Genomic DNA, 17,585 nt, shown 5'->3' with positions numbered 1-17,585 from the left:
TCTCATTAATCTCCTTTAAAAGCCCAGGCCATGGGAGAGACTGCTCTTTTGCTACTTTAAAAAGATGCCCTTCATAGCTCAATTAGTCTGTCCTGATTCCCAAAGAAGCATTTATTTAATAAGGCAGAGATTAAAGAAACTAATTATAAACCTTTCATTTGTAACTGGGAGATGGACCTTCTAGTTGCCCATATGAACGTGTTAATGTAGACACAAAACTCCACCTGATGACTCATTCATTATCTGTTACTCTCCCTTCCTCATCCCAACAAATGCATCTCACATACTGTATCTCTAATCTGGATTAGTTAATTGGATGCTCTTGGACAAATGATTAACAATCTACATTTTACACAATGAGGAAATACTGGATTATGCAATGCCATATGCACTTAAAGCCCCGTGGCACCATGTTTAATTGCATGTATTAATTTGTTTTTAATTAATGGATTTATTTCCTTCTGTGGGGTGTGGTTAAAGTCATCATGGAATCAAAATTGACCCTATTTACTTGATTCACTAGTGCACATTGTGCCAAATAAAATAGTCATAAAGAGATCAAGTCCTGCTTTACAAGTTAACAGTTTCAAATTGTACATACAGTACAGAATTAAAATAGATTGCAAATGTGACTTTTGAAGACCAATAAATACAAATAAAACCAGAAACATTCAGGAAAAAAGTCTATTATTTCTTAGTTTTTGAAAATAAATAACCAAAAGTTCACACAAAGAGGTTTTGTTTTGTTTGGTTTGGTTTCAGCCCTGTATAAACATGCCTTTTATCTTTAAATGCACATAAATTTATCTCCTTGAGTATATCTGCTTAACATGCTCAGAGACCACTGGACAAAACATTAACAAGCAACACAATGTACAAATATTACAGTAAAACACAATTTCATCATTCATCATAGCGTATGAATAGTGATCATAGCATACGATATCTAAAATGTGTCCAGAACAATATAAATAATCTTTCCACATAGTATACAGTCATTTTTTATATGCACACATGCGTTCTTTTGATTTAGATGCACAGCATGCAGTTTCTCCATATAATATGTGACCCTGGACCACAAAACCAGTTATAAGTAGCACGAATATATTTGTAGCAATAGCCAAAAATGCATTGTATGGGTCCCCATTCCTTTTATGCCAAAAATCATTAGGATATTAAGTAAGGATCATGTTCCATGAAGATATTTTGTAAATTTACTACCATAAATATATAAAAACTTAATTTTTGATTAGTAATATGAACTAAGAACTTGGACAACTTGGATTTTCTCAATATTTTGATTTTGTTGCACCATCAGATTCCAGATTTCCAAACCATACATCAGTGGAAAGCTTTTTTTATTCAGCTTTCGGGCAGTGTATAAATTTCAATTTCAAAAAATTGACCCTTATGACTGGTTTTGCGGTCCATGGTCATGTGCTTGTGGATAAATAAAATTATTCATTATTCGAAAACTGATTTTTTTGCACTAGAAACCACATTATATAGCCTTAACTGACTGGAAAAATCACATTTAAAAAGACCAATTTGCTGGAGCTGTGACCAAGTGGTAGGCACATGTTTTTTGAGCTGTGGTGCTCTCGTGGACGACACAAGTTTGAATCCGGCTTGCAGCATTTTTCTCCACTTAAGTCTCTTTGATTAAAAATGTTCAAGACACTGATTGTAAATCAGTGACAGAGAATAAAAATGGCCATATAAATAATTAAAAGCACATTTTATGAACAATTGAGTTTTGTGCTATTATAGTTGTGCAAGTTTCCATAAATAATGATCTTTTTAAAGTCTGTGCAACATTCACAGTGTATTGTACGTGAACAGTGCTTTGGAAGCCGTCGATTTAGAAACGTAACGTTACAGTTCAGGATCTACCCCGGGTTGTTTCTCCTTTTCTTGATGGGACTCTGAGAAGTCTCTGGTTTGAGATCTTTGTATTGAACCTGATGAGTATATTTTGCAAAAAACTGGTGTGAATCATGCAAAAGAGTGAAAATATGTCGCTTTATCATTGGTATTGATCACTTACCAACTGGACATCTGATGGAACTCTAGACAGGAAGTCCAACAGCTCATTGTTCTCAATGATGTAGGGGTCCCGAAGTTTTTTGGTGAATTTATTGATGCCTGTGTGGGATATGCATGTTCATATCCTACTAATATCCAAAATATTTCCCTTTAAATCATTAGAATGCAAGAGCACATCTTTATTTATTAAAAAAAACAGTACTCTGCCGTTATTCATGTCAACAAACAAAGAAATAATTTGGAAAGTGTTTAATACACAAAGGATTTCTCACCCCAGACCAGAACAATGTATCGTAGTGGGATAAAGTATATTAGTGTGGCACCGGTACATAGCACTGTTATGGCTAACCAGCTCAGAAAAGGCACAGACCAGTTAAACGTGCTGAAAGAGAGGAACAGTAAAACCATGTATTGATTACATGAATTTATTACTTCTAAAAAAGAAACTTTGTTGGTATAAAATAACATAGAAGCTTCTTACTTCTTCACTCGTTCCCCAAAGCAGGCCACTTCATCCAGAGCGTTTTGAACTGTTATGATCACATCCTGAACTGCATAGAATTTATCCAAGAAGCCCTTTTTCTCTGAGTCCTGTTGTTTGAACACACAAACACACAGTTACTCACAGAATTCATTTTGTCGTACATAGATTTGGAAATCTGGAGGAAATCTTCTAGCAAGGTAACATGAGTTGTTTAGTTGCATTATGAGAAATGAAAGACGTGGGGGTTGGGGAAGCTTTTGTTTGCTTTCTGGTGTCTCTTCTCTTTAGACTAAAAGGTTAGTTGGTGTAGCTTAACACAAAAGCAGCGAGTCTCCGATTCCAACCGCAGCTTCATTAATATGGAAAAGAGGGCCTCTGAATGACACGATTCCTTGGAACCAAACGGAATAATCTTAAACATTAGATTTCAATTCGTCTCAATCACATGTCAAAAGTTGTATGTAAAATATCGGTAAATCAAATTCAAATTGAGAGCTTGCTATATCCTGGTGCTCATTTTTCTAAATGTTCTCGGCGCTTTTGAATATTTTTTTGAGGGTTAAAATGGAACATAAATATTAATATCTTGTTCACATGATGCATAAATAGATTTTCAATGGCAAGTAGCAGTTGGGCTGATTCTATTTTCTAGTAAATGTCCATATAATAAAACTAATCATAACAATAAGTTAATTTAATAAAGATATCTGTTAATGTTTATAAATAAAAATACAGTTAATTGTAAGTTAAGAAGGCAAAAAAAAGAGATAGGCATTTTATTATGAGGATTTTTTATAATATATATTTAACATGTTTTTTGTAAATAAATGAATATTTATGCATCAAGGATGCATTAAATTGAAAGTGACAGTAAAGGTATTTCCAATTTTACAAAAGATTCTAGAAGATTCTATTTCAAATAAATGCTGTTCTTTGGAACTTTCTATTCACCAAATAATCCTAAAAAGTGTATAATTGTTTCCACAAAACATTTAAACAGCACAAATGTTTTCAACATTGATAATAATAAGTGTTTCTAAACAGCAAATCATTATTTTAAATTTATTTCTGAAGGATCATGTGACACTGAAGACTGGGGTTAAGATGCTGAAAATTCAGCTTTGATCACAGGAGTAAATTACATTTTAAAATTTATTCAAATAGTTTAGTTTTACTGTTTTTACTGTATTTAAAAAATGCAGCCTTGATGAACATGAGTAGGGCCCTATGAAATCCGTTTCATATCCATTTCAAAATTCTGTTTTATTTTGTTCCAAATTCCGTTTTTTCTGTTTTGATTTTTCTGGATTCCGCTTTTTTCCGTTCTAATTTTTCTGGACTCTTTTTTAATGGTTAAATAAAATTTTATCAATCAAAAAGCATGTCTAATTAATTAAAATAATGAAACTTAAACAATTTATTATCAGTTTATTAAAAGTTTAACAAAAATTACATGTTTAGGGCCCTATTAAATGTTTTATTTTTGCCCACCTTATGTTTTATTGTTATCAAATTCTGTGTTCTAGCATGTCTAATTATTTGAATGGTTAAAAACAAGTTTCATTTATTCTTACAATAGCCTTGTAAAATGTTTCTTTTTCTCAGAAATTCTGTTTTGTGTATTTGCATTTTTCTGGTTATAAAATACAGGCATACAGCATTAATTTAATTTATCTTTTCATTAATGAAAATTAAACATTTTATTTTTTGGCAAATAAAGGGGATTTACTATTACAATTAAAACATTGAAGAAATATATAATTATTCCTTAAAAATAAGGTTTTAAGAATTTTAGTAGCATTAGTAGTTTTACATACATTCTGCTGAACAATAGTAATGTATTCCTGCCACAGTGTCTTCACGTTAAACTGAATTTTGACGGTTGCCGTGAATACCTTTACATTTACACTCAAATGAAACTGTCAGATGCTCATGAAGTGACTCTCAGAGCAGTTCTGGAGATGTTGTTCATGTATTTATGTCCTCGTTTAGTGAGACAGCTGCTAATATCACCGCATGTGTCATGTGCGCTTCAGTAAGAGTAGTAAACAAAACTGCACGTCTGCACCATTCATTAACAGAAACACGCAGAATTCATATTTAAATAATCGTTTTGCAGCTTAATATTTACAAATATTAGTCCATATTGCAATTTGATTTAAGTGTAATGACCTACTTTTGATTAATTCATCCAAACTTTGACAAATTCCATGACATTCCATGTTAAACTGTGGATTCCATGGTTCCGTCCGTGTTTTTCGCATCACGGAAATCAAAGGGCCCTACATGAGAGATTTCTTCTTTTTTAAGCTAACATCTATTGCCTATTAAAAAAGAAACACCCCTTCAGTATATCCTATCCCAACTTCCTTTGTCAATAGGGAATAAAAAATTTAATTACACTACTTCATGGATTTTTTTAATGTTTGATCTAATAGATTGTCATTTTTCATACTGCAGATTCAAACCATGCCAGCTTGTGTTTTCCCCTTGTTTTTCCTTGTTTGATCATAGCCAGTCTGACAGCGTTTATTCTGCACCCCAGTTCTCACCTGCGTCGGGTCGTTTGGAAAATCAGTGGGACGGGCTGCAAGTTGTGTTATTCTTTCTCCAACAACTTACAGAGTCGGGGTTCAACAAATCAATTGTCCCCATAAATTAACAGGAACAATTTCTGAAAGCTTGGAGAGCGATACCGACCCTCGCCGTATTTTCATGACCAGCCGGCGTTGAGCTAAGTGCAAACATATGTCCAGACTTAGCCCGGGCCTATGAGGGGTCCTTATGAATGGAAAACAGGTGTCTGGGTCATTTGCGCCAAAATACCCAAGTTAGCTCCCAGGGTCAAAGGTCAGGCCGCTAATGGCTGCCTTGTGGCGCACAAAGGGTTATGGGAACGCCAAGAACGGCTGGAGTTAAACATCTGGGATATGTTGAATATATTTGGCAACACAAGCCTCAGGTGCAATTAAACTAAAGCACTGACACATATATTAAACTGTGTGTCCGTACGCCAACCTTTCAGCTGTCCCCTAGAGCGCACGAGACCACAAACGATAGCGTTATTCCACATAGAAAAGAAATGGAGAGTAGATTACCTTCGGCCATATATGTCGCCAATTGGAAAAAAAGAGTCTTAATGCGCTGATAAGGAAGTAATGAGGTTACCTTTCCACATTGAAATGTATGGTTACCTTGTCGTCTTTGTCATAATCTTCATCCACATCCTCAAGAAGGTCCTCCATCGCTTGCTATGAAGCAACGACAAGAATTACAAATGCAGTCTCTTTGATATTTCAGTTGTTTCTGCTAAAACTCTGCTGTCCTGCTTCTCCTAAGAAATATACCCCAGTAATCTCACATGTGTCTCTTCTAGTGTTTCAGAAGAGATCTCAAACTGCGCTCGGATTTGCCAAGACACCAAAGTCTGCAAAAGTCAATCTGAACTTGAATCACAATAAGTATGTATGGAAGCCTGTTTCCACCACTGAAAAAAAATGTAAAAAAGGATTTTATTTCTCACAATTGTGAGTTTATATCACTCAAAAAAAAGTCAGAATTGCGTGAAAAAGTCAGAATTGTGAGATATAAACTTGCGATTGTGAGAAAAGTCAGGATTGCAAGATAAAAACTCACATTTGTGAGAAATAAAGTCAGAATTGCTTGATAAAAACTCACTACTGAGTTTTCTCAAAAATTTCACAAAATACACAATTGCGAGAAATTGTGAGATATAAACAAAAAAGTCAGTAAGTTCACAATTCTGACTTTATTTCTCACAATTAAGTTTATATCAGTCCTAAGAAAAAAAGTTAAAATTGCGTTAAAGTCAGAATTGCGAGTTATAAATTTACATTTGTGAGAAAAAAAAATCTGAATTTTGAGTTTATATCTCACAATTCTGACTTTATTTCTCATAATTGTGAGTTTATATCACTCAATCCTGAGAAAAAAATCAAAATTGTGTTAAAAGTCACAATTGTGAGATATAAACTTATAAAAAAGTCAGAATTGCGCAAGATAAACACTTACATTTGCAAGAAAAAAGTCAGGATTGTAAGTTTATATCTCACAATTAAGACGTTATTTCTCACAATTGTGAATTATATCACAAAATTGTAAAAAAAAAAAAAAAAAAATCTGAATTGCGAGATATAAACTCACGTTTGCAAAAAAAAACCCCAAAAATTCAGAATTGTGAGTTTATATCTCCCAATTCTAACTTTATTTCTCACAACTGTGCATTTATATCAGTCAAACCTGAGAAAAACAAAGTCGAAATTGCGTTAGAAAGTCAAAATTGTGAGTTTATATCTCATAATTCTGAGAAAAAAGTCAGAATTGTGGGATAAAAAGTCGCAATAACGTTTTTAAATTTTTTATTCAGTGGCAGAAACGGGCTTAGATAAAAATTAGATCTTGATATTAACTTCAATATTAAACATTTCTCATTAAATTCTTCCAAGACTAAATTATCTGAGCTATGCTATCCGCATTAATTTTGTTGCAGAAATCTTTTGACAAGTGCATTTTATTGACCTTTCCAGTCACTCTTAATTACTTTAATACCATAATAATAATTACATTTAAAATTATTTTTATCTGAATTTTATCAAGTAAAAAACTTCCATGACTTTTTAATATTTTATTAATTTCCATGACATTTCCATTCCTGTAAATTTTACCATTTTATACTCTGTCAATAATCATCTCATTTGTATTTTTCTCATCAGTTCTAAAAGAAACATCTGAGATGAAGTTGATATCTAAATAAAACATAACTGAGAATTCCATTAAGTCTCTTGAGCGATAAAAGATCAACCTCTGAGCAATAACATTTTCCTCTGGGGAGTTTAGAATGCCATTTAAACACTCATGTTACATCACATACAGACTGATGACAATCTAATGGGAACCGTCCCGCTATTTATTAGCCATTAGGCCACATATGAAGACACATATGCATACGGCTCACGTTTGTGACAGACTGTATATTTGTGTCAATCTCCTGAATGTGAAAACGATTCTCTCTGTGTGTCTGTCATGTGTCCGTCAAATGAAATTGAGCTTACAAAAAAAAATCCAAATTCATGCTGGTCAAATAGATAATTCCATATTTTAATTTGCAAAGCAGTGGAAAATTATTATTTTATTGTTTTGAGATTTATCTGATGCACATCGCTGCTGACTCTTTGACCGGATACTCCCGAATAAAAATGTAATTAAAATTTTGATGGCTTAATTGGGAAGCGAACACCCTCTCCAGAAACGCAGCTCATTGAAAGTCATCAGCACTCATTCCACGCTATTTTAACAATTAAAATGGAATCAATTTTCAGGGAGTTTTGCGTACACACTTAGTGTGACTGGCAACATTTCACGTTGCCATGAAATTAGTTTGACACAATTTAATTGGAAAATGCGATAAGTAAATACAGCAGGTAAGTGGAATGGCACGTTTAAGAGCTCATATATCTACGCTACTTTTAATTACCTGAAGTAATTGGAATGAAAACATTCAATTCCAGCTGTGCACACACCTTTAAAAATAAGCATGCACAATATAACCTAACTGTTTATTAGCTGGGAATTGTTGATGGTCAGTTCAAATAATCAAAGATAGTTTGGGCAGGGTGAGACATTGCAATTTCCTGTGACGGCCTACAACGACCATGTGCTTAAAATGAGCTGGAGATAAATGTCACAAATTTAGCCATCATTAGACTCGAGAGTCAACATCCATAAACGCACTCACCACGCTTCCCTCGCGCGACTCCTTCCCCGAGGCCAGCAGGAAGTAATTCCAGGTCAGCAGCAGCAGCAAAGACAATGGAACCATGTAGATCTCGAAATTCCAAACCACCACCACAAAAATCTGACCAATCAGGACAAATATATATTTTTATTAGGAGAATCATTATATCAACTAATAGATGTTTTGCAATTCCATTTTCATACGTCCTTATAAATAAATATTAGAGATTCATTATTATTAACATTTATTGTTATTACTCATCACAATAAAATATTCTAATATAGTTAGTATACTAATACAGTTCATCATAATTACTATGTAGTGTGTATGTTTGTGATTTCCACGTGTGTGACAATGAATGCAGCTGTGACTTTTATCTCACAATTCATATTTTTTTTTCTTGCAATTGCGAGTTTACATCACACAGTTCTTTTTTTCTCAGATTTGTGAGATATAAATTTGCATCTGTCAATTGCGAGATATAAAGTTGTATTTCTGAGATAAAAACTCGCAATTCTGAGAAACAGTCACAATTCTGACGTTGTTCTCAGAATTGCGCGTTTATATCTCACAACTGTAACTTTTTTTTTGAGAATTGCAAGTTTTTATCTCACAATTCTGACTTATTCACTAATTCTTGCCCCAAAACTGGACTTTTTTTCTTGCAATTGTGAGTTTATATCACTCAACCCTGAGGAAAAAAAAGTCTGAATTGTGTGAAAAAGTCAGAATTGCGAGATAAAGTCAGATTGCGAGATAAAAACTCAAATTTGTGAGTAAAAAAAGTCAAAATTGTGAGTTTTTGTCTCACGAATGGCTTAACAATTGTGAGTTTATATTACTCAATCCTGAGAAAAAAAATCTAAATTGCATTAAAAAAAAAGTCAGAATTGCGAAATATAAACTAATTTTTTACGAGAAAAGTGTCAGAATTGTGAGTTTTTGTCTCACAAATGACTTAATTTCTTACAATTGTGAGTTTATATCACTCAATCCAGAGAATTTTTTTTAAATTGCGTTTAAAAAAGTCAGAATTGCGAGATAAAAACTCACATTTGCGAGAAAATATCATTATAATATTCTGATATCACTTCAAATTTATTTTTTTTAAAGAAATTAATACTTTCATTCAGTAAGGATGCATTTAAAGTGATCAAAATTGACCAATTTTTTGAACATTAAGATTTTTAATGTTTTTTAAAGAAGTCTCTTTTGCTCACCAAGCCTGCATTTATTTGATCCAAAATACAGCAAAAGCAGTAAAATTGTGAAATATTTTTTATTATTTAAATAATGACTTTCTATGTGAATATATTTTAAAATGTAATTTATTCCAGTGATGAAACCTAAATTTTTAGCATCATTACTCGATTCTTCAATGTCACATGAACCTTAGCAATATTTAAAACAGTTAAGTAGATTTTTTTCAGGATTCTTTGATAAATATAGAAAGTTCCAAAGATCAGCATTTGTCTGACATAAAACGCTTTTGTATTTGTGTGTGTGTATATATATATATATATATATATATATATATATATATATATATATATACACATCATGAGGGGGAGAAATTATAGAAATTAATACTTTTATTTAGCAAGGATGCTTTAAAGTGATCCAAAGTGATTATAAAGACATTTATAGTGTTACAGAATATTTCTATTTCAGATAAATGCTGTTCTTCTGAACTTTCTATTCATCAAAGAAACCTGAAAAAAATTACTCAGCTCTTTTCAACATAATAATAATAATAATAATAATAATAATAATACAATGTTTTTTCAGCAGCAGATCAGAATATTAGCATGATTTCTGAAGGATCATGCAACTGGAGTAATGAGGCTAAAAATTCAGCTTTGAAATCACAGGAATGAGTTATTTTAAATGGTAAAAATTAAATTTTTTACTGTTTTTGCTGTACTTTGGATCAAATAAATGCAGGCTTGGTGAGCAGAAGAGACTTCTTTAAAAAAAACATTAAAAATCTTACTGTTCAAAAACTTTTGACTATTAGTGTAAATAAAAACATACAACATTTAAAAAATAATAATAATAATAATAATGTTTAACAATAGTTCTTTAATAGATTCATTAAGTTCTTGATGGCTTCCACAAAAATATTAAGCAGCAAAACTGTTTCTTACAGACCCCTTTACTTTCATAGTTTGTGTTACTGTATTGTAAATGACTTTCACTTCAAGTTTCCAGTCATAGGCATAAACCAGAGCTGAACTTCACAGTTTAAAGAAGGTCAAATCTCGGTCAGTTAATTTTCATGAACAGGTACGAATGAAAATAGCGAAGCAAGTCTATTGTGAGGGACACTCTACAGGAGTCTACAGCACCTCCTTCAGGTACAGGAGGGAAGTGTGTGTAAAGGAGTGTGTGAACGCAGGAGGGATCCGTGTGAAGGGCTGTTGAGGTGTTCGGAGCGATGCAGGCGGGGGCGCAGGGTGAGGTCGGGCACGAGGTCACAGAGGGACGGCGTCTAAGAGATCACATCTACTCGTTTTAGCTCAAGGGTTCTTCAGCGCTAAACTACGAGCACACTTCACACATCACAGCCCTTCAACACACAAGAGTCACCACACACACTCAATCTATAATACATACAGTGTGTGCGTCCATCTATCAGTCTTTAATAAGTGAGTTTCTTTGGGTTGTGTGTTTGTTTCGGTGTGTATATACGAGAGAGTTTGCCACCTACCAAGAAAGCACATAAACTCCTGCGGGGGGACTCCCATTGAAAACAGCTGTTGATGTAGGAGCCCACGTTAATGAGGAAAAGGATGCAGCGCTTCACTCGGTTAAAATTCTGCTGCAGCATCTGACAATGTGAGAATATGTGAAAGAAATTCAAACAAGAGCTGTTAGTCATAAAACAACACAGCCTATTCAAAAATAATGATCATTATTTGAGAATACTCCAATACCATGCATTTGGAAATACTACTTTAAATATGTTGCTGAAATATATTAATATATTTTATGTTTATATAATGAACACATATTTTTATGACATATATTCAAACAAAAAGAATTTGTAAATTAAAGTAATAGAAGTTCATTTATTATAAATTATACACATTTTATATAAGTTACTTATTTCAACCAAAACATTAAAACAATGCACTACCATTCAAAAGTTGATTTTCAGTTTTTCAGCAAAACTCTAATATAGTGAAATATTATTACAATTCAAAATAACTGTTTTATATCTTAATATATTTTAAAATGCAATTGAGTTTTGCTGAATTTTCAGCATCATTACTCCAGTCTTCAGTGTCACATGATCCTTCAGAAATCATTCTAATATGCTGATTTTCTGCTCAATAAACAATAATAATAATAATAATAATAATTACTATTATTATTATTATTATTATGTTGAAAAATGTTGCTGCTTAATTTTTTTTAATGTTTAAAAATAAACATGTTCAATACTTAAATGACAACTGAAGATGAATAACTAAATGAATAATTAAATTTAAATCATAAACTTTTCATTTCAGCTAGTTGCCAAAGAAACATTTACAAAAAACTGAAACTACAACTGAAGGATTTTTTTTTAATGATATAGAAATGTTTAAAATAATAATAATAACAAAAAATGAAAAATTGCACATTATAAATATATATTTTTAATACTTAATACTTAAAATAAATGATAACTGAAGATGAATAACTAAAATAAAATTAAATATAAAAAATCTTACACTTGTTTAAACTAGTTGACAAGGAAACAATTCTCATTGTCAAAACTGAAATAAAAACTAAACTATATATAAATAAACTATATATACATATTTAAAAAAAATAATAACAATGATAAATGATAAAAAATATTTTTATTTGTTTATTTAGTATTTATTTTTATTTTATTATGATTTTTTTGTGTGTGTGGAAACCATGCTACATTTTTTCAGGATTCTTTGATGAATAAAAAGTTTAATTAAACAGCATTTATTTGAAATAGAAATCTTTTGTAACATTAAATTACACAAATGTAACCTCATAAATGTTATAATGTACTTTTACTGTCACTTTTAATCAATTTAAGTATTCATCAATCCAAGTATTAATTAAAAAAAAAATCTTACTGACCTCAAACTTTTAAATGGTGTACATCAACAGAAAATAAAAACTTTTAGTTATTTTAAGATTTTTTTTTTTTGGTAGAAAACATAAATCTTTTTATTTTCTATCAAAGCCTGTACGTAAGAAAATCAAACTTTGTACTGATACGGATGATTAACGCAAACCAGCCCAAAAGGTGCACAAAACTCAATGCATATCAAAAAAGAGGCGAATGTAATCATCTCCATAAGTGACGGTGTGACTGACAGCTGGGGTTAGATATACGGGCTGAATCCGTGGTTGAACTCTTCACTGCGACGGGCATAAAGGACTGAAGAATCGGTCTGTTCTGCTCAATGCGCAGCTTTGTGACAGCGTCTGATTCAGCCCAGCCCCTCCAATTCAGCGCTTTTGTCACGCAGGCACATTGAGAGAGAGGACAATGAGCAGGCACAGCCGCAGAGCCGCAGCCGGGCCCTCTGGGGTGGCCCCTCTCCTCTCATGAGGGCCGGCTTGACATTTCTATTCAACACCTAGAGCGGTAGGGCAAGGGGGAAAACGCAGCGATTCAGCGCTTGCGCCCCCTGTCCCAAACACGTCGGCCTATTGTGTGGCGGGCATGGGACCGCCGGCCCTCGTTGGGGTGGTTTTGATTTGATTGCAGCCGTTGGATTAAAGGAACAGTTCAGCTATTATTTAATATTATTTGTTATTATTTACTTGCCTCTATGGGGTTTCACACCCGTGTGCTGTTATTTTATGTATGGAACACACATGTAGAGAGTCTCAAAAAAAAAAAAAAAAGTGGCCAAGTGGTCCGAAGAACTTGTGCAATATATATTCAAAGTCTTCTGAAGCAGGGTTATTTAGGCAGGTTTATTTCAGCTAGTTGCCAAATAAACATTTATAACTGAAACTACAACTGAAAGAAAAATTAATAAAATGTATTTGTAATAGTATTTTAAAATAATAATAATAATAATATAAACTATTAAAAATAATTTAAACTAACTGAAATTAAAATGAAAATGAAAAATATAAAACATAAAGAAATAAAATAATTTCAATACCTAAAATAAATGATAACTAAGGATGAAAGAAAAATAATAATAAAAAATAGAAATATAAAAATAATACTATTACTGCTACTACTATAAATAATAATAAAAATGAGAAAAACTATTTAAAAAAAACATTAAAACTAATTTAAATTAAAATGAAAATATAAAAATTAAATATTTTCAATGCTTAAAATAAATGATAACTGAAGATGAATAACTTAATGAATAATTAACATGAAAAATGTTAAAAATCTTAAACTTATTTCAGCTAGTTGCCAAAGAAACATTTATAACTTATACTACAACTGGAAGAATAATTAATAAATAAAAACATGATTGAAATATGCATACTAATAATAATAATAAGCTATTCTTAAAAATATTAAAATGAACTGAAATTAAAATGACAAATGAAAATATAAAAATAAAACATTTTCAATACTTAAAATAAATGATAACTGAAGATGAATAACTAAATGAATAATTAAAATTAAATCAAATTTTAAAAATCTTAAACTTATTTCATCTATTTGCCAAAGAAACATTTATAACTGAGACTAAATGAAAGAAAATTTGATTTAAAAAAAAAAACTACATATAAATATATACATTTATTATTAATAAAAATTTATAATAATAAAATGACAAAAACTGTACAGAAAATATTAAAATGAACTGAAATTAAAATGAAAATTGAAAATATAAAAAGAAAACATTTTAGTATTTAAAATAAAAGATAGCTGAAAATTAAATAATAATATTAATAATTAAATAATATTAAATAATATTAAAAATCTTAAATTTCAGATGGTTGACAAGGAAACATTTCTCATTGTCATTCAGTTTAAATTGATGTACTAACATAACTAAAACTAAAAAATAAGTCAAAACTAAACTAAAAATAAATAATATATTTATACATATTAAAAAATAATAATAATAATAATAAAAAATTATAAAACCACAAAATTATTAATGCTTTTGTATTCAGATTTTTTTTTTTTTTTTTTTGATGTGATTTTTTTTTTATCCTTTTTGGAGATTTTTGACCACTTTTAAATGTCACTGTGTAGAAACAGCTATGTAATGATTCTTCAAAAAAAAAACTTTTTGTGTTTCACACAGTAAAATAGCAGCATGTGGTTTGTGCAATGACATAAAGTGGAGTCAATACTGACGGAGGTGTCATTATCTGTGAACCATTCCTTTTAAAGGAAAAATAGTTACACTCTTGTTATTTTACCTGTTTAGAGACTTTGGCCTCCTCTTCGATGTACTTCTGTTCTGGTGGAACGAACGTCCGCAAACTGGCTTTCACCTTGAAGCGAAACGAAGCACCATGATTTGTTTTAATTCGCGCTGGAGTTCTCTATGCATCAATAATTATTGCATATTCGACAGTGTGGAGAAAAAAACACACACACACACACAGCGGAAACAAAAGACACAACATCCAGCGCTCCGGGCGCAGCGCACACTTACGGCGTTGAAGATGACGTCTGCTTCGAGAAAGATGACCCCCTTTGTTGGCCCTGTCAGCTCCTTGTTTTTTAAGACGTAGGCCTTCTGTTCGCTGTTGCGGATCTGTGTGAAGAAGACGTGACAGCCTGCTGTCTGGCAAAGCCCCAGCGGACCCCCCTCCTCGGCTGACCCCTGATCTCCCAGCGGCAGCATCAAACAGCCAGCCGCACATTCCCTCCCCGTCCCTCCCTCCTTCCAGCACTTCCAACTCTGACAAGTACCTGCTCATTACCAGCATCCCTCTGTCACCGAGACATTACCCAGGCACCGGGAGGCCCAGCTGTGTGCGCTTTTAAAGACGCGCCGCCATCAATCTCGTTCGGCGAGTCTATTTGTTTCAAACGCGTCTGTAAAAGCGCCTTTAAAAACACACGTGGATCTAAGAATTTGGAGAAGCTGAATGGGGCGAGCTTACGTTTAATAACGGGATGGCCACTTTACCCAGGAAATCGGCGCTGCGGTCTCTGTCCTCGTCGTACACGGTGATTTCCAGCACCGAGTGAATGTCTTTCACGTTGCTGCGGGGTGAAAAAGAGAGAGTTTGTCAAACACATCATTTTGATTCACTTTGACTGTAATATTGCATTTACAAATACTGTATTAAGTCAACATCAAACAGAAAGCCATAATGGGCTGTATTTCTGTGGGAAATTATGTGGGGTCGTACTTGACTTCAGGATTTGATTGGATATATCATGCAGTTTTTTATTTTATATCAAGGTGTGGAACAAATTATGCAGAATAACATCTATTAAAAATGACACATCATGATAGTCAATACTCATTATTAATAGAAATTATTCTGCATAATGTGTTGCACACCTGGCATAAAAAAAGTCATATTTGTAAGATGTTAACTCACAGTTTGAGAAGAAACGTCTAAATTGTTAGATTAAAAAGTCACCGTTATCTTTTTTTTTATTCAATGGAGGAAACAAACAAACAAGAGTTGCAAAATGTAAACACCAGATTTGGAGAAAAAAGTCAAAATTGCACAATTTCAGAATTCTGAGGAAAGAAATGTCAATGGTCATTAGTATATTGCATTTACAAATACTGTATGAAGTTGAGATGAAACAGAATTTGCATTGAAATCCTACAATGTATGGAAGCCATATTCGGCCAAGAAAAAATCAACTTTTTAATCTCACAATTCTGACTTTTTTCTTGCAGTTGCAAGTTTATATCTCACAATTCTGACCTATGAATTCTGAGTTTAATTTTTACAATTTTGACTTTTTTCTCTGAATTCGGTGTTTACATCTTGCAATTCTTCTTTGTCTCCTCCACAGAATTAAAAAATAAAAAAAATTTAATTTTTACTTTTTATCTTGGAATTTAGAATTTACATCTTGCAATTTTGACATTTTTTCCTCAGAATTCTGATATCTTGTAATTTTGTAAACTTAGAATTCATAGAAAAAAAGTCAAAATTACAAGATGCAAGCTCAGAATTCAGAGGGGGAAAAAAATCAAAATTGCGAAATGTCAGAATTCAGAGAAAAAAAATGTCAAAATTGCAAGATATAAAAATTCTTAATTCCAAGATAAAAGGTCAAAATTATTATTATTTTTACAAACAAAGTTATTATTTTTTTTTTATTCTGTAGAGGAGACAAATAAGAATTACAAAATGTAAAATCTTGCATTTTTGACATTTTCCTCTGAATTCTGAGCTTGCATCATGCAATTTTGAATTTTTTCTATGAATTCTGAGTTTACATCTCGCAATTTAGAGTTTTTTTATCTCAGAATTCTGACTTCATGGAATTTTGACTTTTTTCCCTCTGAATTATGACTTCACGTAATTTTGACTGTTTTCCTCTGAATTCTGAGCTTGCATCTTTTTGCATCAATATTGACTTTTTTCTTTCTGAATGCTGAGCTTGCCTCTTGCAATTTTTACTTTTTTTTATGAATTCTGAAGTTACATTTCACAATTCTGATTTTTTTTTTCAGAATTCTGACATCTCACAATTTTTGATTATTTTTTTTTTATTATTGAAGGAAAAACAAAGTGACATATTACATACAAAGAGTTTTAACAATGCTCCTCTCGATTTTTCCCCTTTCCCACAACCCACCTCAAAGAACACACAGAAACACCAAAAAAAAAAAAAAAAAAAAAAAAAAAAGGGAAGTAACCTTAATAAATAAGAACAAATTCCAAAATAGAGAACAAAATCTCAAAGTTTTGATATTACAAACAATGAGGAAATACTTGACATCATTGTTAGCCCATTATGCCTAATTTGGGTTAACCATTACAGTGCGTACATGCCTTTTTAATTACACTGATAATTTTAGTTTTAGTTTGGGGGGGAGAGTTACGCCCTTTTTTAAAATGTGACAACAATGAAGACCATACTGAATAAAAATGTTTGGTTGATTCTCTAAGAGAATATCTTTTCCAATTTCAAAAACAGCATCACATAACTAAGCCAGAGTAAAACTAAAGGTGGTTTACTTGATATCCAATCAAGTAATATTCTTCTCTTAGCCAGCAGACACGCAAAATCGCAAGCATCTTGACAATTTTTGGACATGACTGTACCTTGCTCAGGTAGTTTCAAAACTAGGCCTGATATCCTTAATATATGCCTCAAACGTTTTAAATATAGTTGTCTAGTAATCAAAC

General features: G+C 32.0%; 1 protein-coding gene across 3 annotated transcripts in view; it reads right to left on the bottom strand.

Moving 5' to 3' along the window:
* Positions 1–670: 670 nt before the first annotated feature.
* The window catches only part of mctp1b (multiple C2 domains, transmembrane 1b), a 46,703-nt gene continuing 29,788 nt past the window's right edge, over positions 671–17,585 (bottom strand). For all 3 annotated transcript variants that reach the window (XM_051121100.1, XM_051121101.1, XM_051121102.1), the window contains 10 exons: positions 15,363–15,465; positions 14,909–15,010; positions 14,670–14,744; positions 10,996–11,115; positions 8,286–8,405; positions 5,725–5,781; positions 2,528–2,637; positions 2,319–2,428; positions 2,048–2,145; positions 671–1,961 (listed from right to left, as the gene is read on the bottom strand). In XM_051121100.1, the coding sequence (XP_050977057.1) occupies positions 1,890–1,961; positions 2,048–2,145; positions 2,319–2,428; positions 2,528–2,637; positions 5,725–5,781; positions 8,286–8,405; positions 10,996–11,115; positions 14,670–14,744; positions 14,909–15,010; positions 15,363–15,465 (967 nt within the window). In that variant the 3' untranslated portion in view covers positions 671–1,889. The remainder of the gene's footprint in view (positions 1,962–2,047; positions 2,146–2,318; positions 2,429–2,527; positions 2,638–5,724; positions 5,782–8,285; positions 8,406–10,995; positions 11,116–14,669; positions 14,745–14,908; positions 15,011–15,362; positions 15,466–17,585) is intronic.

Source organism: Labeo rohita, chromosome 10 (genome assembly GCF_022985175.1).
Source record: "Labeo rohita strain BAU-BD-2019 chromosome 10, IGBB_LRoh.1.0, whole genome shotgun sequence".
NCBI classification, from domain to species: domain Eukaryota; kingdom Metazoa; phylum Chordata; class Actinopteri; order Cypriniformes; family Cyprinidae; genus Labeo; species Labeo rohita.
Note: the sequence above shows the minus strand (reverse complement) of the source record. Positions and strands in the feature narration are given on the sequence as shown.